Here is a 21,918-nt window from a genome sequence, read left to right on the forward strand (position 1 = left end):
GTCTCTGGAAGAGTCCTGGAACCTCGGGTAGTGGGGTTGCTCCACGACTGTGGGTTGCGGGTGCTCTTCTGCTGCATTGTACCTTTCTACGAGGGCCACAAGCTCATCCGCATTGTGGGGGTCACTCCGACTGACCCAACGGCGTAAGGCAGAGGGAAGTTTCCTCAAGAACTGGTCCATGACCAACCGTTCCACGATGTGGCTGGCTGAGTTGATCTCGGGTTGTAGCCACTTCCGGGCGATGTGGATGAGGTCATACATCTGGCTTCGGGTGGCTTTATCCATCGTGAAGGACCATGCGTGAAACCTTTGGGCGCGAACAGCCGTGGTTACGCCGAGGCGGGCGAGGATCTCGAACTTCAATTTTGCATAGACGTTAGCTTCGGCTGGCTCTAGATCAAAGTAAGCCTTCTGGGGTTCGCCGCTTAGGAAGGGTGCGATTAGACCAGCCCACTCAGCTTCTGGCCATCCCTCTCTCTGTGCCGTGCGTTCAAACGTGAGAAGATAGGCTTCCACATCATCCGAGGGTCCCATCTTCTGAAGGTAGTGGCTTGCCCTGGTCATTTTCGGAACTGGGGCTGCCGCTGCCAGTGGAAGGTTACTGATAGTCCCCCTCAGGATCTCGAGTTCCTGCTGTAAGCCCTGAGCGAACCGCTGTTGCTCCTCTCTCAGCAAGCGGTTTGTCTCTTGCTGGTTTGCATTCGCGTTTTGCAGGGCTTCATTCGTCTGTTGCTGGCTTGCATTCGCCTGTTGCTGGTTGGCATTCGCCTGTTGCTGGTTGGCATTAATCTCTTGCTGGGCTATTAGCAGCTGTTGATGGGCTGCATTCGTCTGCTGCTGGTTTGCATTAGTTTCTTGCTGGGCTATTAACAGCTGTTGCTGGGTTTCATTCGCGTCTTTCTGGGCAGCGACATTGCGTACCAGCGCACCCACCACGTCTTCCATCTTGTTTGCAGAGGATGAAAAAAACTTTTTTTTTTTTTTTCAAAGTTCTTCAACCCGCAGACCCCCTAGTGCTCTGCCCGCATTCTCCACCATATGTGACAAACGGCTTACTCCGGGGCTCCGTCGTTTGTCCGGGACTGTTTAGAACACGGTCTTTTAGGGTAGGTTAAATGATGAGGCGTCACGTACTGTTCCTTTAAACAGGCTATGCCTGGTTTATTCAGTCCCAGGCACTGAGACTGCCACAGTGCATACAACAGAAAACAGATCAAAACAAAAGCTGCTCACCTGAGCGATAACTTAACTTAGATATCCCTGACTCAGGGTTGGAAGTGGCTTTTCCACTTCCAACATCAAAACATGGTACTTTTGCAGTCTTACACAAATGAACAGAAAGATTGAACCTGTTTGGGGAAGAGGCTTCTCCCCTCTGTAGTTCAGCAGCCTTCCAGCCTCCTGGCTCTTGTGGGGAGACCAGAGCAAACAGGAAATCAGTCTTTCATACCTGATTCCTAATTAGCATGACAGGAGACAGAAATCAGGCAGCAGACAAACTCTGGTCTGGATCTCTCATCCCTCAGTTCCAGCGCTTGCCAAACTGTGGGATGGAGTGTATGTATTATAAGGCTGCACTCCCAGGCCAAACAGGATAGAAACTGTCTAGTATCCTGGGAGCCCTATATACGGAATTTATTACCATCCCCTGGTTTCTGTCACAGTGTGTATATATGTGTGTGTGTGTGTGTGTGTGTGTGTGTGTGTATATTAGTGTGTCACCACAAGTACCCAGTCACCCACTCCCCCCTCTCCCGCCCACCCACCCACTCCCCCTCTCCCGCCCACCCTCTTCCTCAGGTCAAGCAATACCATAAATATATACGCACATAAACATGCGCACACAGTGTATATGTTTGCGTGTGCGCATGTTTATGTGTGCGTGTGCGCATGTTTGTGTGCGTGTGCATATGTGTGCGTGTGCGCGTGCGCATGTATATGTGCGTGTACGCATGTATACGTGTGTGCATGTTTGTGTGTGTATATATGTGCGTTTGCGCATGTTTATGTGCGCATGTATACGTGTGTGCATGTTTATGTGTACGTGTGTGCATGTTTATGTGTGCATGTGTGCGTGAGTGCATGTATGTGTGTATGTGTGCGTGTGCGCATGTATACGTGTGTGCATGTATGTGTGCGTGTGCACGTGCACGTGTGCACGTGCGCATGTATATGCGTGCGTGTGCATATATATCTATATCATACAAACACTCACAAAGGGGGTAAGCGCGGCCCTCCTACCCCAGCCGCCAAAGCTCCCTTACCCCCTCGCCGCTCCCTTCCCCCCCCCCCCCCGCCTGCTCCCTTACCCCCCCGCCTGCTCCCTTACCCCCCCCCGCCCGCTCCCTTACCCCCCCGGCCGCCAACTCCCCAGCCTCTGGGGGGCCAAGCAGCCTCGGATCTGCGCCAGTCCCACTCTCCACCACCTCTCACTCCCGTTGTGTGTGTGTGTGTGTGTGTGTGTGTAGGGACATTTTACTCCTGCCAACAATTTGTGCCTCACTTTCACCCCACCCTACCCCTGCCCTTCACCCCCCCTGACACTGACACTGACACTGACACTGACACACACACACACACACACACACACACACACACACACACACACACACACACACACACACACACACACACACACACACACACACACTGACACACACACTGACACACACACTGACACACACACTGACACACACACACACACACTGACACACACACACACTGACTGACACACACTGACTGACACACACACACACACTGACTGACACACACACACTTACTGACGCGCGCGCGCGCACCCCCCCACACCCACACACTGAATGACTGACTGACTGCCGCACGCACACACTGACTGACTGAGGCACACACACACGCACACACTGACTGTGTGTGTGTGTGCGTCAGTCAGTCTGTGTGTGTGTTTGTGTTTCTGCGTCAGACTCACTGACGCGCGCGCACACACACTGACTGACTGACGCACACACAATGACTGACGCACACACACTGCATGAAGCTGTAAAGGAGGGAGGGGGGGAACTGGATTGATGTGAATGGGGGACAAACAGAGAGAGGGGGAGGGGTGAGGAGAGAGAGAGGAGCGGGAACATTACATCCCGGGCAACGCCGGGTCTCTCAGCTAGTATAAAATAAACGTAAAGAGAGGGTGCATACCATTCAATGATGGATACAAAAAAAGGAACAACAGGACAGTCACTCTTATACTCCCAGAAAGTGAATATATATATCATTTACGTGAATCACTATCCGTATTTGAAGTGTGTGTGTATATAAATATATATATACATACAAATGAGCATACAGTAATATTTCCATTTGCTATTTGCCTTGCTATGGAGGGTTTTTGTCACTTTTTTACTCACATAACTTCACATATACATACATATATAATATATATAATATATATAATATATATATATATATATATATATATATATATATATATATATATATATATATATATATATATATATATATGCAGTGGAAGTGTATTGTGTGTATTTACCTACACACTCACTCCACATTTCAGTAACATACATATACATCTAAATAATATTCACATATACACGTTTTCTATAAATGGAATTATTACAATTTTACATTATATACACGTGCAATGAATGGAATAAACACTGTAATAAGTTTGAAATCGCCTATCCGAGCTGCTATGCATGGCTGATCCCTTTTCTCCAGCTTCCTTGAATGTACTACTGTATGAGGAAGATCATGTGACCAGATGCTAGTGCACGTTTAGAGAGAGGAAGGGCAGTGCTGACAAAGGGGTGTGCCTGGGTTTGTGACAGGCCATGAAGGGGCAGTGCCTTAGCAAATGCTTGTTAAAATAGAATACAAGAAAATTGGTCTTTCAAAGTTGTTTTTTTAAAAACAGAAAATGCTAAAAGTATTATTTCTTACTACAGAACTGATTTATTAAAAAAAACACACATGCAGGATATAGACTGAACTGCAGCTTTAATAGACTGGTCATTTACAGGTGCTTAGCAAGAACTGCAATTAAAAAGATGAGATTGACGAGCTGGAGATCAGGGAGGAGGGGTCACACACCAAGTTGTTTTACCAACTGAAATATGCAAACACACACGGCCCCTGTAAGCTCAGAACCAAATCCACCAAATCATATACTGTATATTGGTGTGAAAAGGAGTGCTACTAGGATTGGGACCCAATGTATACATCAAAAGACAAAAACCCTAGGGCCTCGGACTCGACAAATGATATAGTCTATAATATAATAATAAGTAGCATGTTCTTGTGTAACGCTGCGCTTTACAGAGACATTTTGCAGGCACAGGTCCCTGCCCCGTGGAGCTTACAATCTATGTGTTTGTTGGGAGATAAAGTGTGTGTATGTAGGGAGATAAAGTGACTTGCCTGAGGAGCTGACTCCGAGAATTGAACCAGGTTGCAAACTCAGTGCCAGTCAGTGTCTTAACTCACTGAGCCACTCCTTCTCCTAAGTTATAATTAAATAATTACTGTATCTGTTTATCTTCACATAAGCAGGGGTTATTTAGTTAAATACTTTGGCCAAAGTAGTTTAAGCCTTCAACCATGTCACAGTATTGTCAAATCTGTAGGTCCTAACACTTCTGCACCTACAGAAAGCTTTCATAACTTAAAGAAAGGTCTTTGATAATGCTACAATTGGGAACTAAATGGAGTGGACATCTCACCAAACAAGTGTGTAATTATGGGAGAAGGAGCGCCTCAGTGAGTAAAGACACCGACTCTCGCACTGAGTTTGAAGCAGGGGAACCTAGTTCAATTCCCGGTGTTGGCTCCTTGTGACCTTGGGCAAGTCACTTTATCTCCCTGTGCCTCAGGCACCAAAAAACATAGATTGTAAGGTCTGCGTGTCAGGGACTTTGTCTGCAAAATGTCTCTGTAAAGCATTATGTAAAACTAGCAGCGCTATACAAGAATATTATTATTATTAGGTCAGAGACATTTTAATGGATAGTAGAGAAACCACTTATGTGATGTCCAAGGCAGTCTTAATGCAGAACAAATTGTGAGATTTTACCATGTCTATGAATTCCCTGTATAACCCTGTTCTTTTATCGTAACCATGTATTTTTTATAACTCTGTGCCCAGGACATACTTGAAAACGAGAGGTATCTCTCAATGTATTACTTCCTGGTAAAACATTTTTATAAATAAAAAATAAAATCATATTGAAATGCCTCAAAATAAGCCATATGAGGTGCTCCAAAACAAGGCCTGACATTTCCTACAAAAATATCTTCCCATCCCCAGTGCTCTGAACCCCATACCTGCCGCACTCCAGACAGCAATACACTCCAATGATCAAGCTATCCCCACAGAGGGGGCCCTAGTGTTGTAAAACCAATTCCCACGCTCCCTCCCCTATGGTCCTGTCTTTAGTAGTTGATCACAGTATAACTGGTCAGTAGAGCAGCTTCTTATAGGAGGGCTCAGCTTTCACCTACCCAGGCCTCTGTGATACAGTACATGCTAGATCTGATGATTCAGTAAAATCAGCTATAATAGCTGTCTTGTTCCTAATAGATCTGATAGGACAGACCATGAGACCTGAGCTAATGTACTGCCTGTTCAATTTTGCAATCTCTGGGGATGGGGATCAGGCAGGGAAACGCTCTAATTCTGTTTCTCAGTAACCTAGCTTACATATTGGACACCATCTCGTTCTGCTTTCTCTTTGGCAATGTGGGTGAAGAAAGGATGGTAGGTAAGGGAGTTAGGAGGAGTAGTGGAGAAAAGTGGTATCTGGTGTACTTGCCCCAGTTGATTTTTTTTTTTTTACAAATCCCAATGGACTGAAAGATGTAAGCATGACATGGTTTAATAGGAACAGCAAGACTAGTTGGGCGGAGTGAATGAAGGAAACCAGAGGTGTACAAATACATAGGATCAGCAGGGAAATGTTAATGAGGTGGATATCAGACTTGGCTAGTGGCAATTAGACAATCAAGTTTTTATAGTTTGGGTAGGATCCGACAGTCTATAGGACTGGTTCTTGTCATGAGTCTATAAGGTTGTCTGACAGTAATAGGCAGATGACGTACATGTGTAGCAGACGTCATTCAGCCCGTCACGCACGATAACCTGTTCCTGTTGCTGAGCGTTTAATTGTGCAATTTACCGTGGTTCCATTCAAACAGAATTGCACCATTTACTGCCTTATTGTGCTATAGGGTCTGCATCACCATCTGCTACATCTGTACAAAGTTCTTTTTGCTGTGTGCTGTTAGTTCAGTATGTAGTGATCCATTGAGCATTTCAGCTGGTATTCAACAGCCCAGAGTAAGTTTCTATGCTGCTATACATAGGTAGCCACAGTCAATAATGTTTCATATAACCCTATGATGGGAACGTCCTTCTAAGTGGCGATTCCTCGTGATCCAATGTTTAAAGACAGCATGGCTTACAGAATTACCACTGATACAGGTATGGCAGCCCACTCACTTCAAGATGCTATGAGGGTCCTGGAGACCGGTCCATACAAGGTCATGGGGAAGTGATACACAGGGGAACCTAGTTCAATTCCCGGTGTTGGCTCCTTGTGACCTTGGGCAAGTCACTTTATCTCCCTGTGCCTCAGGCACCAAAAAACATAGATTGTAAGGTCTGCGTGTCAGGGACTTTGTCTGCAAAATGTCTCTGTAAAGCATTATGTAAAACTAGCAGCGCTATACAAGAATATTATTATTATTAGGTCAGAGACATTTTAATGGATAGTAGAGAAACCACTTATGTGATGTCCAAGGCAGTCTTAATGCAGAACAAATTGTGAGATTTTACCATGTCTATGAATTCCCTGTATAACCCTGTTCTTTTATCGTAACCATGTATTTTTTATAACTCTGTGCCCAGGACATACTTGAAAACGAGAGGTATCTCTCAATGTATTACTTCCTGGTAAAACATTTTTATAAATAAAAAATAAAATCATATTGAAATGCCTCAAAATAAGCCATATGAGGTGCTCCAAAACAAGGCCTGACATTTCCTACAAAAATATCTTCCCATCCCCAGTGCTCTGAACCCCATACCTGCCACACTCCAGACAGCAATACACTCCAATGATCAAGCTATCCCCACAGAGGGGGCCCTAGTGTTGTAAAACCAATTCCCACGCTCCCTCCCCTATGGTCCTGTCTTTAGTAGTTGATCACAGTATAACTGGTCAGTAGAGCAGCTTCTTATAGGAGGGCTCAGCTTTCACCTACCCAGGCCTCTGTGATACAGTACATGCTAGATCTGATGATTCAGTAAAATCAGCTATAATAGCTGTCTTGTTCCTAATAGATCTGATAGGACAGACCATGAGACCTGAGCTAATGTACTGCCTGTTCAATTTTGCAATCTCTGGGGATGGGGATCAGGCAGGGAAACGCTCTAATTCTGTTTCTCAGTAACCTAGCTTACATATTGGACACCATCTCGTTCTGCTTTCTCTTTGGCAATGTGGGTGAAGAAAGGATGGTAGGTAAGGGAGTTAGGAGGAGTAGTGGAGAAAAGTGGTATCTGGTGTACTTGCCCCAGTTGATTTTTTTTTTTTTACAAATCCCAATGGACTGAAAGATGTAAGCATGACATGGTTTAATAGGAACAGCAAGACTAGTTGGGCGGAGTGAATGAAGGAAACCAGAGGTGTACAAATACATAGGATCAGCAGGGAAATGTTAATGAGGTGGATATCAGACTTGGCTAGTGGCAATTAGACAATCAAGTTTTTATAGTTTGGGTAGGATCCGACAGTCTATAGGACTGGTTCTTGTCATGAGTCTATAAGGTTGTCTGACAGTAATAGGCAGATGACGTACATGTGTAGCAGACGTCATTCAGCCCGTCACGCACGATAACCTGTTCCTGTTGCTGAGCGTTTAATTGTGCAATTTACCGTGGTTCCATTCAAACAGAATTGCACCATTTACTGCCTTATTGTGCTATAGGGTCTGCATCACCATCTGCTACATCTGTACAAAGTTCTTTTTGCTGTGTGCTGTTAGTTCAGTATGTAGTGATCCATTGAGCATTTCAGCTGGTATTCAACAGCCCAGAGTAAGTTTCTATGCTGCTATACATAGGTAGCCACAGTCAATAATGTTTCATATAACCCTATGATGGGAACGTCCTTCTAAGTGGCGATTCCTCGTGATCCAATGTTTAAAGACAGCATGGCTTACAGAATTACCACTGATACAGGTATGGCAGCCCACTCACTTCAAGATGCTATGAGGGTCCTGGAGACCGGTCCATACAAGGTCATGGGGAAGTGATACACAGTAATTGTACACTGGCATAACCAGCGCATATATGTTAAGACCAGCACTGGAGAAAACTATAGTGTTTATTTGTAACACCACATACACATTGCTTGAATCCTAACATTTAGGTCCCAAGGGCAGTAAAGATGTGTGAATGTCTTCAAATTTGCTTTGCACATTTTTATTGAATAATATCGGCAAATGTCACCTAATTTGAAGGGGAAAAAACGCACATCTCTACTTGCTTCTGTGTTTGAATTTGCAATCACCATTGGCTAGGGTTCTGCAAATGTCCTCAAATGTAGTTTACAAAATGTTGCATGAAAAAAAGAAAAAAGATCGTCTCTTAGTTCGCAAACTTGCACCAAACATTGGCACATTTCTAGAGGTGAGGCTACAGACAACGGCTGTATGGCCGTATGCACTAAACGTAGCTCTTCCACAAGACTTACCTGAAGATCTTAGCCCTCTGTTACCTGAAGACACTTTGCAGCCCTTCCACGTGATGGGCCATAAGAAGCCTTCAAACCCCAGAAGGTGCCTTTTTTTTTTTTTTTTAACCATAGCACTGCTTTGTAAATATGGGCTTTCATGTAAACAGAACAAAGGAAAAGCAATAGTCTTGTGATTTACCGCAGGTCTGTGAAGTAGTGGACCTTGTTCGTCTCTGTGTGAGTGATGTCCTGTATACAGAGCAATAGTGACTGCAGCAAACGAGATCGCTCTCTGCTCGGTCATTGTGCCTGTATTACTAAGTGCTGGCTTCACTGACTCCTCGGTTGAAACATTATAAATGACTGTAATATATAATATATATATACTGTATATATAAATGACTGCTCTGTCCCAAACATTCTAACCTCACTCTTGTTGTTTCTTTTTCCGCAGGGGAGCCTTTTCAGAAGTAGTTTTGGCCGAACAGAAGTCCACTGGTAAACTTTTTGCAATCAAGTGTATCCCGAAAAAGGCCCTGAAGGGAAAGGAAAGCAGCATAGAGAATGAGATCGCTGTGCTGAGGAAGTAAGTGTTAATGAATATGGAGATCTGGACTCAATGTCTGCCAGTGTTTATAGCATTGAATGAGTTGCAAATCTAATTATTCATCTCACACGCGCATTCATTGTGGCCAAACTGTATTTTCTAAGGCAAATATTTTGACAAACGTCCAGTATGCAGTAAAAAGGAACGAAACAGCAAAGCTCCTGTAACAGCTGGGACTCAAAGGCTTTTGTAACTTTTCATACCTACAGTAGCATGACCTTGTTAGATCAAGTTTTACCGTTGACATTGCAGAGCCAGCAGTTAACATTTTGCCCCTGGGTTCAAAAGCACCAAATAAGAGGATAAAGCAACAATCCTGGCAAAAGCGGTACATTTATCTTTGTACATAATTGGAACCGGGTTGCCCTATGGTACCAAACCTCGTTATATTCAATGCTGAGGATCCCCCCGTTTTTTTTAGATAATTACCCTTTATACTGTAGCTGCTTGTGCCGACCAATAGTTTGTTCCAACTGATATTGTTGCGGCTTCCTATTAACCCGCGGATCCAGCAAGATTTGGCAACCATATTGTATCCCCAGGAAGGAGCACCAATGTGTATACCAGTGGTGTCTACGGTGCTATCTATCTATCTATCTATCTACTATAATCTATCTATCCTTCCTGTCTATCTATCTTCTCTATCTACCTACCCAGCAAAAAAAACAACAATAAACAAACATAAAGTACTTAATAGAGCTGATGGTTCATCTATGTGTATCTGATATTTAATAGTTGCTTGTGTACAGTACAGTATGTATGATAAAATGGTTAGTCTACATTAGCAAATCTCTCTGAAAGGTGTACAATTCCTGCAGAGGAGCTGAACTGAACAGCAGCCATGTGTCGTGTCGCTTTAAATTCTACGTCTCTGCTACTAATTGGCTCCATGCTAGTGACATTTTTAACTCCCCATTACGGTCATGCTCTCGGAGCTCCTCAGCAAAAAAAAATGATACAATTCAATCTGAAATGCTATAAATATTATAAATCAAAAGAGGACATGTGGACCAAACCATCGATAAGGCCTCCTTCTTTTTTTTTTATTTGAGCAGGAAGTAAGCTTAATCCCAGCAGAATGACTGGAGGGGGCAGCCAGCATGATTAATTGCCACTTTGGACAATAAGTGGATAGCGGAAGTAATGATTTAGGAGACTTTTCTTGATGATTTCAGTGGAAATCGATGTAATTTGTGGCCAGGTCTTATTTTGATCATGGAAACAGCAAGGAGAAAACACGCAGCACTACCCCTGCGAAAAAATAGAGAGAGATGCGTATCCCAAAAGTGATGAAAAAAAAAAAGAAATAATTATTGGCCCATAGAATATAGGCCCATACCACCATGCTTCAAACCCCTAAGGACTCTTTATCAAGGTAAAAAAAGACAAACTTACCGGAGTGTATTAGTACCATCTAGACGCGCTGATGCTGCCAATCCGGCGCCAATCGGGTGATCCTCCTACTGACGTAGCGGCGTGTGAAGCTTGAAATACGTCAGTAGCAGGATCACCCGATTGGTGGCATCAGCGCGCCTAGAGGGTACTAATACACTCCGGTAAGCCTGTGTTTTTTACCTTGATAAAGGGCCCGTAGGGGCTTGAACGTTGGTTTGGGCTTTTAGCCTATATTCTATGATCCAATAAATGTTGTATTTTTTCATCACTTTTGGGACACACATCTCTATTTTTTGCTGCGTGTTTTCTCCTTGCTGTTTCCGGATTCCACTTTCAGCGGATAGCACACCAGGTACCTCAGGACATCAAGATTCACATTTTGGACTCCAAGAAGGTCACGTGAGTCATATGATACTGATATTATTCAGACCAATATTCAGGACCTAACCCTTAATATGCACTAGCCAATTTTCTGGGCACAAGTTTGTGTTTGTATCTTCACTGAAGCATGTGGGATCATTCCAGTTAGGCGTGTGGGTCATGATAATTACCTGTTATATACTCTACATCAGTTACCGGACAGGTACCATGCACTGATATCTTCAATCAAAAACTCTATGAATCTGTCTAGGATTCTCTGAGCACCACACAGTCTTTTCTGAACTTATTTTGATCATAGCTGAAGTTGTGTTGGAATACACGTTGCTCATCTAACTTGCGTATGTAAAGCTACTTTTGGGCACTAACTTCCAGAACTTGATATTGGTTTGAGTAAGTTGTATAATGACGACAGGGTCATTAATACCAACATCATGTCATATTGTCAAATCAGAACAGAATGCCTGTTCTGAGTATATTACCAATATAACAGGAACAGGTGAAAAAAGGCAGTGCACTGCCTAAGAAGCAGGAGGAGGCTCACGGTAGCATAAAAACGATTTATTCCATTAAAGGATCAGACATAGCCCCCAACAGCAACAGCAGGTAACACACCTACGCGTTTCGGGCCGGGTGCCCTTTATCAAGGTGTACCTTGATAGTCTGAAGCACCGGTTACTCACACATCTCTATTACCAATATAATGGGAAACAAACATCTTCTGTTGATAAGTGAGCTGATAAGGGAAGTCCCTCCTAGGGCAAAGGTGAACGGAGGAGAGTAGCATGTTTAATACAGTAGGTAAAATGGAGCTAATTAACACTTTCACAAGATACAAATAAAACAATTACTTTAGTTTAGGTGAATTGTCCCGCATAGAAAAACTGGAGATCACAGCTGTCAATGGCTGGACCGTATCAAATCTGCAGTTGCACAGGTCAACATAAGATACTCTGCCTTGCTTTGCTGAGCATCACATTTTAACTTAATAACTTTTGTATGTATGTATGTCTTTATTTATATAGCGCCATAAATGTGCATAGCGCTTCACAGCAGTAATACGTGACAATCATAAATAATAAATGATATAAATAACACAGAGGGTAGAAGTGCTTCAGACATAAAAGTAACATTTCGGAAGAGGAGTCCCTGCTCCAAAGAGCTTACAATCTAAGTTAAATATCATTAACTTTTAGCGCATGCAGCTTGCAAGAATCCATCTGCTGCTATCACAGTCCCATATACTCGGCATGATTTCAAACACACAGCAGCCCCGCTTACTCAGTCCAAGAAAGAAATGGATTTATTTGCAAATCCCTTTCGTTCTCCTTTTTAATCCTGAGCGCAGTTTGTTGCAAAACGCCACTGGTTTTGTTTATTTCATAGAAAAAGGAATGTAAAATATTATTTGTAAAGCTCAGCAAAGCTGGCTTCCCAGTATGTAACCTATTTTTTGAGCTAGAATACAGAGTTTGGTAAGCTCACCTACACATACACATACATAGAAATCTGAACCTTAATACTTTCTGTAATGTACAAATGTAAATTAAACCAACGCTCATCCATCTATCTTTTGTTTATTGCTGCATAAATCTCTATATAACTGCCCATTTAAAATTTAGTTTCTCATAAGCTGAACTTCTCTGCTCCTCTCTTTCATTTTCATGGGAAATAACTCAGACTTTTACAGTTTTAAGCATTCTCTAGCAGTCTTTGGAGGGAGATCTAGAGGGATGTGCATCAGCGTTTTTTACATTTACTTTCTAGAACTGCTTGATATCTCCATATTGGTGGAAAAATATAAAGCGCAATAGTGCGCTGGCACACAATGAACTTTTACTAAGAATAACCCAGTGAAAGTGGTGTGAAAGTGGTTAAGTGAACAAATCACTCACATATGTCTGCATAAAGATGGTCTGATCACGCGTGAGGAGTCCAAAATTGTAGGGAAGCGCAAACACATGTGGAAACAAGAAAACAGATCTCCAATAGTGCAGTGTAGTCTAATGTGTAATTGGATGTTGACTCGTTAATTCTTATGAGTGGGGTACTCACAAGTGAAGGATGATCTAAAACTAAATAGTGCGTAACCCGCTCATAAGAATTAACGCTTTATATTTTTCCACCAACACTTTTATAGAATATTCTACATATCGTTTATTTAAAGCTGCACAGAGAAGCTTATTTTGTTTTAGTTTTGCACTTCTCTATATCACTTATTGATATCTCCATATTTATAGAGAGTATGGATTGCAAAGAGTAGTAATGTATGTATTTTTGCATGTATGTCTTTATTTATATAGCGTCACTAATGTACATAGCGCTTCACAGCAGTAATACACGTGATAATCATATAAATAACAAATAAAACATAAAGGGAGGAATTGCTTCAGACGTAAAAGTAAAATCTAGGAAAAGCAGTCCCTGCTCCGAAGAGCTTACAATCTAATTGGTTGGTAGGAAGAACGTACAGAGACAGTAGGAGGGCGTTCTGGTAAGTGCATCTCCAACGGGCCAAGGTTTATGCCTGAGGTGTATAGTATCAGCCACGGAGCTACTCATATGCTTCCTTAAGCAGGTGTGTTTTAAGGTGGGTCTTAAAGGTGGATAGAGAGGATGCTAGTCGGGTATTGAGGGGGAGGGCATTCCAGAGGTGTGGAATATTTTGTCTTTCCAAACGCGGTTGCGAAGTCGCGGTCATGCGCACCATGTGCGCCTCCATTGACATGAGGTATTTGTGCACGCTATAATCGCGGCCTTAGGTAGAGGTGTAGGATGGGAGGATACAGGGGGATGTCCGGACGTATGGATTCGACCTTTTCCTTGAAATAGTTGGCAAAGTCCTGAGGAGAGATGGAGGAAGAAGAACAGGCAGCAGAGGGTGGTCTTAGTAGGGAGTCAAAGACAGAGAAGAGTCGGTGTGGGTTAGAGTGTGGATAAAAGTAAGCTTGTTTATCTTGAGAGACGGCAAAGTTAAAACAGGATAGCATAAATTTGTAGTGAAGGAAGTCTGCGAGAATGGGATGTCCTCCAGAGACATTCAGAGGAATGAGTGCAGGAACACAGCATGCTCGTGTGGAAAGTTGGGGTTAGAAGGGCGAGAGCGGCAGAGAGAAAGCGGGGCATGTATATCAAGAGTGGAGGATAGGGCAAAGTTGTAGTTCCTGACCACATTGTCAGGGTCTGGAGCAGAGCTAAGAAAGGAGAGGGAGGAGCGTAAAGTGGAATCAAAATCTGGTAGGTGAATAGAGCGCAGGTCTCTGCAGAAACGAAGGGTCGATGGAGGTGGAGAAGGGGAGAAGTGAGAGAGCGAAAATGAGATGAGTTGATGGACAGAGAGAGGAAGGGGGGAAATGGAGAAATCAGAGAGAGAAAAGTTTTAGTGAAAACCAGATCTAGGTAGTGGCCATCCTTGTGGGTGCTGGCCGCAGTCCACTGTTGAAGGCCAAAAGAAAATGTTTGAGATAGAAAGCGGGAAGCCCAAGGGAGAGAGCGGTCATCAATATGGCAGTTGACATGCCCAAGGAAAAGAACATTGAGCCTGAGGCAAGTGACTGAGATGTCCCCTTCAGTAATCCATGGCAAATGGAGGTCTGGAGAAAGAAAAATCATAAAAGACAACAGAAGCCTTTGATACATAAACAAATATAACTATTTTCTGATGTTAGCTCAATGGATCCCAAACTAGAAGTTCATGTGTAAAGTCCATATTTGTATCTAATACTGAAGCTTTAACGTTTCAACATCCTCCTCTAAAGGGCCACCAACCAAAATCATTGGGCCCAGGACAAACATAAGAATCAGGGCCTGGGTGGTAAGGAAGGGGGGGGGGATGGAAAAGATATAGGCCTGGGGTGGGGGGAGAGAAAGTACGGGCCTAGGGTGGTGGGAGAGAAGGTATGGAACTGGGGTTGGGCTGGCGGGAGGAGGTATGGACCTGGAGTGCGGTAGAAGGAGGTATGTGTCTGGGTCGGGAGTGGGGGGGGTAGGAGAAGGCGTTATGAGCCGTGTAGACGGACGTTCACAGAGGTACACAATTAGGAGGCTTTATAATGTGAAATTATAATAGGCTTTATTGTGCCTTTTCCTTTTCATCAGGAAATTATCCAAACACAGGGCTTACCACGGCCAAATCCCATCCTTCCACTCTCATTCTAGATATCTCTGTGACTTGAATGAGAGTGGATGGAGGAAGAGAACCCTCTGTCCCACTGGTATTGGAGCCCTTTCTCCAGTTTATTTTTGTCTCTTTTGGCTATTATGCCTAATAAATAATTCATTTTTTTGCATCAGGCCCTCTTCATTTTTCCTTTTGGCAGTGCTCTGCTCTTTCACTACTATTATTTTTGTCTCCTCCCGAAGATGCTTGAGATCAGCACTCCTCAGTCGCTCGAGGAGGACTTTTTCCACGTAAAGTCTTTTTATCGCGTGCGCTGTCTTGAGATGTCTGTTGCGTCGGGCACTCCTCTTTTTGTAGACAAAGTGTATGTCAACAGGTGTAGAGCAGTTAGGACTAGCCCTTAGAGTTATCTGCTCTTGAAGTGGTCTTTCTGCAGTTTCTCCACACCACGGAGTCGCCAGTTCAGCTTCTTCAGCTAAGGATTCTTCTGGCTTTGATTCTGCACTCCTACCTCTGTTTGTTGCCTGTTGGGCAGCTGTAGGTTTGGGTAGTGCTTTCTTTGGTGGCTCAAACTTCGTAATTTTGTTTTGAAGTTGCGTGGAGTCCCCAACTCTCACTGTACCCTTGTCCTTACGGGCATTAGTTACTGTGGGATACCTTTTTCCGTATTGGAGGAATCTGTATCAGAGTCTCCTTCATATTCTGGAGCTCTGTAATTTTTGTCGTCAAGGTTGCCGCTGCGTCTGTTTTCTCCTTGGTGTACTGACTCAAGGGAATGGAACAGTCTCTCTGTCTCTCCAGCTCTTGCTCCAGTTTCTGAGCCTTCTCACACTCCCTCTCATACAGAGTCACCTGGTTTCGAAGCTCCGCTTCCAACGATGCTCTGAAGACATGCAGCGTGGCCTTTAGCTCCTCATACTGCTCTGTGGGGACGTACTGGGTATTCAGACGTTCCTGCAGCGCTTGTACCTCTTTAGCAGCCTGCAGTTTTTCTTCCTGTAGCGTTTGCTGCTTTTCCTCAGCACACTGGAGGTGTGTACGCAGACCTTGCAGTTGGTTCTGCAGTCGGTGCTCTGCGTCAAACTTTTCCTTGACTTCTTCTGTTAACTGAACATTTTCTTCTTTCAGTTTTAAGGTTTCTCTTTTTAATCTTGAATGTTGTCCTTTTTCAGTCTCTGTATTCTTCAGGGCCTCTTTGCAGTCCTCCTTCCATTTACGCACATCTGCTTTGAGAATGACAATCTCCTGGCGTGAGACTTCCTTCTCTAGGTTGAGGGTCTGAAGCTCCTTCTGAGAGACTTTGAGATCTGTTTAAAGATTATGAATAGTTTCTTTAGCAATGTCCAGCTCCTCAGTGAGACTGTGTAGTTCCTTTCTGGAAACTTCCAGGTCTGTGCGGCAGCTGTTGGTCTCATGATGTGAGGCATCCAGTGCTCTGCGGAGTGTATGAACCTCTTTCTGAGATACGTCCACCTCTATCCGGACACTGTTGACCTCCTGTTGTGAGGCATTCAGCTCTATGCGAAGAGTGTGAACCTCTTGCTGGAAGACTGTCATCTGCTTCAGTGCCTCCTCATACTTCCGCTTTAGCGTAGCCACCATTTTATCAGATTGGCTCTGCTTTTCCTCCATGGCGGAAATAGTAGCCTTTGCAGTATCTAGCTCAGTCTTGAGATCCTCCAATTCAGTCTTGGCCGCAGAGTAAATTGCGAGCACAGTCTTCTGTAGCTCAGCATTATTTTTTCTCTCCCTTTCCAATTCTTCACAGAGTAGATCACAGTCATGCCTGGCAGCTTGCAGTGCATCTTCAGGGCTGGTCAAGGGATCGTCACTCACTGGCTCCGACTCCACTTCCCTGGGATGGTTGGCCGAGGGTTCCTCACTGTTGGCACCGGACAGACACTTCTTTGGGGTACACGACTTCTGCCTTGGGCTCTCTGGATATTCGGTTACCCGCGGGACGAATTTTCCATTTTCTCTATCCTGCAGGGCAACTCGATCCCCCTTTTCCTCCACAGGATCTGCGGACGTATCTGTTCCTTCCACGGTAAGTGAAGAACTGCTTTTCTCTTTCTTTTTCCGCCTTTTCGATTTGGATGACACCGTCCCTTTAGGGATATTGGGGTCTCCATCTTCATTTGAAATTTTAGCAGCTTCATTATATACGCCAGGCATTTCTTGCAGCTGCTTTAGCTGACAGAAATATTCGGTGATCCACTGCTCCCGCTCTGTCTCCTGCTGATCATATTCGTCATCAAAGGGAGCGGTCTTTTCTGTTCGTGCCGAGTTCAGGCACCCCCACCATTCTTGGGGTGTTTTGTGGGTGTGACTCGGTTCGGGTTCCCCGTAAGAGATGTCTTCCTCTTTATTGGACTGGAAGGGCCACTCTTCCGTTGGGTAGGGTTCATTATAGGAACGCTGCATCTTGTCCTCCATTTTTAGGCTATCAGGTGTAATTGTCTTCCTGACCTCAGGAGGCGCTATTGCAGCTGTTGCCACTGTATTTGCTAGAACCCCCAATTGTGGTAGTCCTACAGATGGGCATATTTTGCTTGTAGAGGTCGTAGCTCTCACAGGCATCACTGTAGACTTTTCTTTCTTGGGTAATTTTTTTTTTTTTCAATATCAGCAGTACTGTGCATGCATTTTCTTTTATCAGGTATACAAGATGTGCAGTTGCTAGGTAAAAAAGTATATTTGCTATACACCATTTACTTGCTAGGTGCAATCCCTCCGCTTCAGCAACAGAATTTGGGTTTCTGCCTGAGTTCAGTAATTTTCAGTCTCATCTTTGCGTTTTATGGCATTCACACTTCACACTTTGGGTGTCGATTTTGCTCCCAAGATAATAGGCATACTTTTTTACTTGCAGAAAAAAAAAAAACATTCTTTGTTTTGGACTCAACACTCAGCAATTGGCTTTGAAAAAACTTTTTCTTTATAGGGAAATTTTACACTCAGCATTTGTTTGCTAAAAATTCCCCTGCTTCAGCACAGTCTTGTATCAATTTTCACACTTTTCTGCATATATTCCATTCACAGCTGGTAGCCCTATGCGGTATGGCAACATTTTATTTGCAAAATCAGTACCACTCGTGGGTCACCATCTGTATTCACTGCTTCAGTGAAACTTTTGAAAACAACAAACACCTATCCCTTTTAAGGGCTGACTCACTTCTTGAACCCTGACTATGGCTGGAAGGCAAACCCCCTATTTCAATGACCATATTACGCTTTGTGATAGGCAAATAAAGTTTTAGCTGCTTCAGCAGTCTCTCTCCTCTTGGGATTGGGGCAAAGAGTCCATCTGTGGTTTTGTAAGTTTCAATGCAGTTTAAGTTTCAGTGGTGTGTCCCTTTAACTCTGATCTCTGCTGCATGAGGTTTTTTTTTTCTCAGACTGTTTGTAGGCAAAAGGCATAAAAAAAAAATTTCACATAAAAATCTCCGGTCCTTTTTAACTACAAGGACACCTCTTATCTCACTTCTGACACCATATGTAGACGGACGTTCACAGAGGTACACAATTAGGAGGCTTTATAATGTGAAATTATAATAGGCTTTATTGTGCCTTTTCCTTTTCATCAGGAAATTATCCAAACACAGGGGGGGTAACAAAGCTTCCATTCACTTGGGAGTATTTCTAGTGAAATCCTATGCAATTAGTTCACATCTCCATTAGTTAAGCATGTCTCGCAGCCCCAAAACATATAGCATGAAAAAAAGCAGATATAAGCAGTCTCTTAATAATGAAAGTCTTATCTGTTAGCTTCTGTAGAGTAAGCTTCTCTGCTCTCCTGGAACCGCACCCGTGCGTGCACAGAAAATATCAGCATCCAGGTTTAGAAGTCTTGTTTGGTGTCTTGCAATCAGCTATGCTGGGCAGAGCTCAAGACATGTGCTGTCTCCAAAGGTCAGCTCTCAGTCAGAGCTAAGGAGTCACTTCCTGTCTCAAAGGCAGGCTTTTGTAAGCAATCTAATCAGGCAGGTGGTGTTTAGTAATTAACTACCAAACTGCTAGATTAAAGGCACATTACTGAACAGGGATAAGTCCCCTGTTACAAGCCGGAAGAAGGAGGTATGGACCAGGGGAAGATCGTAGGAGGTGTTATAGGCCTTGAGAAGGAGGTTTGGGCCTAGAGGGGTAATGGCCAGCGAAAGGGAGGTCCATACACAGTTGGGTTGCTGGCAGTGGGATGCAATAACCTGTACTGACACTTGATGCAGTCCTGTCATTTTCAACAAGTAAAAATTGACCCTGGCCTTGATGCTCATTGAAAAGGTGGAATATAATGCATCAAAGCCACGATCCACAACATGACTGCTGCCAGTAAGGGCCACGTGTGTCGAGTAAGTAAAAAAAAATCATGTAAACTGGAGATGGCTGCGTTAGGAATGCAAACAATAACCTTATGTAAGATGTGATGAGACACATAACTATATATTGATGGTTCAGTACTGCTACCCAGTCTAGCAATGCAAAATTCACAGCATTCTAAATGAAAGCTTAAAGCTGTAGGGTGTAAACATTCTAAAACAGGTATTGTCTGGGGATTGCAAATGTAATTATCAAGAAGAATGTGCACTCGTTTGTAGTTACTAATTAAATTGGCAATTACAAAAGTGACAGTTTTACAGTTGCTGGGTGAAAATGTTAGCTTTCACAGCGGCATGTTGCTGTATGTCTTGGAGTCATCTGAATGTGCTGTGCCTGTATGTATTGTATATTATCGAATTAAGCTTCTTCCTCAATCAAGTAACTCATAGTCATTTTATAATGAAATGTTCTGCCTGAGCCTTTGAAGCAAACTTCAATCTGTAGAAAAGAGTGCAAAAAAAAAAGAAGAAATTATGATGGTGCAGTACCCTTTAATATTCCGGCTAGAAGATATTACATCTCAAACACTCACAGGAACCCAGGCATTCTGGGCAGTGCTTTCACCGTAGTGTCTCGATAATTCAGGCAACATTCTCTTGCATTCATCCTGCACACTTCTTTGTCCTTGTTCATCTAGTTGGTCAAACAGGCAACTGACGGGAGCATGGCGCAAATCTTCCTTCTCTGTGCGTTTTGTGATCTGTAACAATGGTATTTGGGACCAAGACTAAATTTTTAAAGCTTCCAGCGACTGAGCTCCAGATTAGAACCAACACTAACACCACCCTAACTCCTGTTACTAGTTTTAAATACCTGGGCATATGGTTTGAATCCCACTTATCATTCAGGATGCACATTGATACCCTGACAACCAAGACCTATGCCAAACTAGGGGTACTTTACAGGAACAAATCCTCCCTAAGTCTCCTGGTCAGAAAACGTATCGCACAGCAGATGCTAATGCCAATTATTGACTATGGAGACATAGTATATGACTCAGCAGCTCAATCCCACATTAGCAAACTTGACACCCTCTACAATTCAATTTGTCGTTTTGTTCTCCAATGCAACTATAACACACATCACTGCGAAATGCTCAAAGAACTAGACTGGTCATCACTCGAGTCTAGGCGCAAAGTTTATCTTTCCTGTCTTGCCTTCAAATTCTTTATGGGCAAGCTACCCAGCTATCTGAACAAGCTCCTCACCCCTACCACATGCAGCACCTATCATCTGAGATGAGACTCCAAAAGACTGTTCATGGTCCCAAGGCTCAACAAAGTATCCGGCCGCTCCTCCTTCTCTTACCGTGCACACCAAAACTGGAACAACCTACCAGAGACTCTCACATCCACCACCAGTTTAAGTTCTTTCAAATCTAAGGCTGTCACACATTTTAATCTGGTCTGTAACTGTTTCATACGCCCATAATATATATTATCTTTAACTGTGCATGCAATGTCTTGTATATAATGTATACCCTGCTCACTTATGTAACTGTATTTGTAAACATGTATTATTTGTCTTAACTCTGCCCAGGACATACTTGAAAACGAGAGGTAACTCTCAATGTATTACTTCCTGGTAAAATATTTTATAAATAAATAAATAATCTCACTACCACTTCATCAGGGAATATTGATTACCATATTGGAGTCAAATGTATACACTTCTTAATGAACAAATAATGAATGAATTCATAGGTACTGTAGCAGATATTGGAAGCACACTCTAAGCCAGTGTTTCTCAACCAGGGTGCCAGGGAACCCTGATGTGCCGCCACCCTCTGCCAAGGATTGTGGCACACCCCAATGGGAAAAAGAACAGACTAGATGGACCACGTGGTTCTTATCTGCCATCAAATGTTACGTTTCTATGTTTCAGTTGGCACCATGTAGAAATTCCTCCAATCCCAAGGAAGCCTGATGGAGATACTATAAGCAAAATTGCCACATCTCTTAAATCAGGTTTGTAAAGATATGCCAGGGCAGTTGTGCAGCGGAAGGAGCCCTGGTCCTGATGATTAAGAAGTTTAGATGGAAAGGAGCAACATGACTTTGGTTCACCCTGGTTATTAGTCAAGTGGATAGTTTTTGTAGGGGTATAGCCAGTTGGAAACTTACATACATAGTTACATAGTTATATAGTAGATGAGGTTGAAAAAAGACGTAGGTCCATCAAGTTCAATCTATGCTAAATTTAGACAACAGATACTTTATCCTATATCTATACTTACTTATTGATCCAGAGGAAGGCAAACAAAAAACCCCATTAAGGGGAAAAATTAATTCCTTCCTGACTCCAAGAATTGGCAA

At 43.3% G+C, this 21,918-nt stretch overlaps 1 protein-coding gene across 1 annotated transcript in view; it reads left to right on the forward strand.

The window, feature by feature from the left end:
* The window catches only part of CAMK1D (calcium/calmodulin dependent protein kinase ID), a 364,601-nt gene that overhangs the window by 139,983 nt on the left and 202,700 nt on the right, over positions 1-21,918 (forward strand). The window contains exon 2 of the mRNA XM_075599490.1: positions 9,181-9,312. Within this exon, the coding sequence (XP_075455605.1) occupies positions 9,181-9,312 (132 nt within the window). The remainder of the gene's footprint in view (positions 1-9,180; positions 9,313-21,918) is intronic.

This window comes from Ascaphus truei, chromosome 5, assembly GCF_040206685.1.
Source record: "Ascaphus truei isolate aAscTru1 chromosome 5, aAscTru1.hap1, whole genome shotgun sequence".
Classification (NCBI taxonomy): Eukaryota; Metazoa; Chordata; class Amphibia; order Anura; family Ascaphidae; genus Ascaphus; species Ascaphus truei.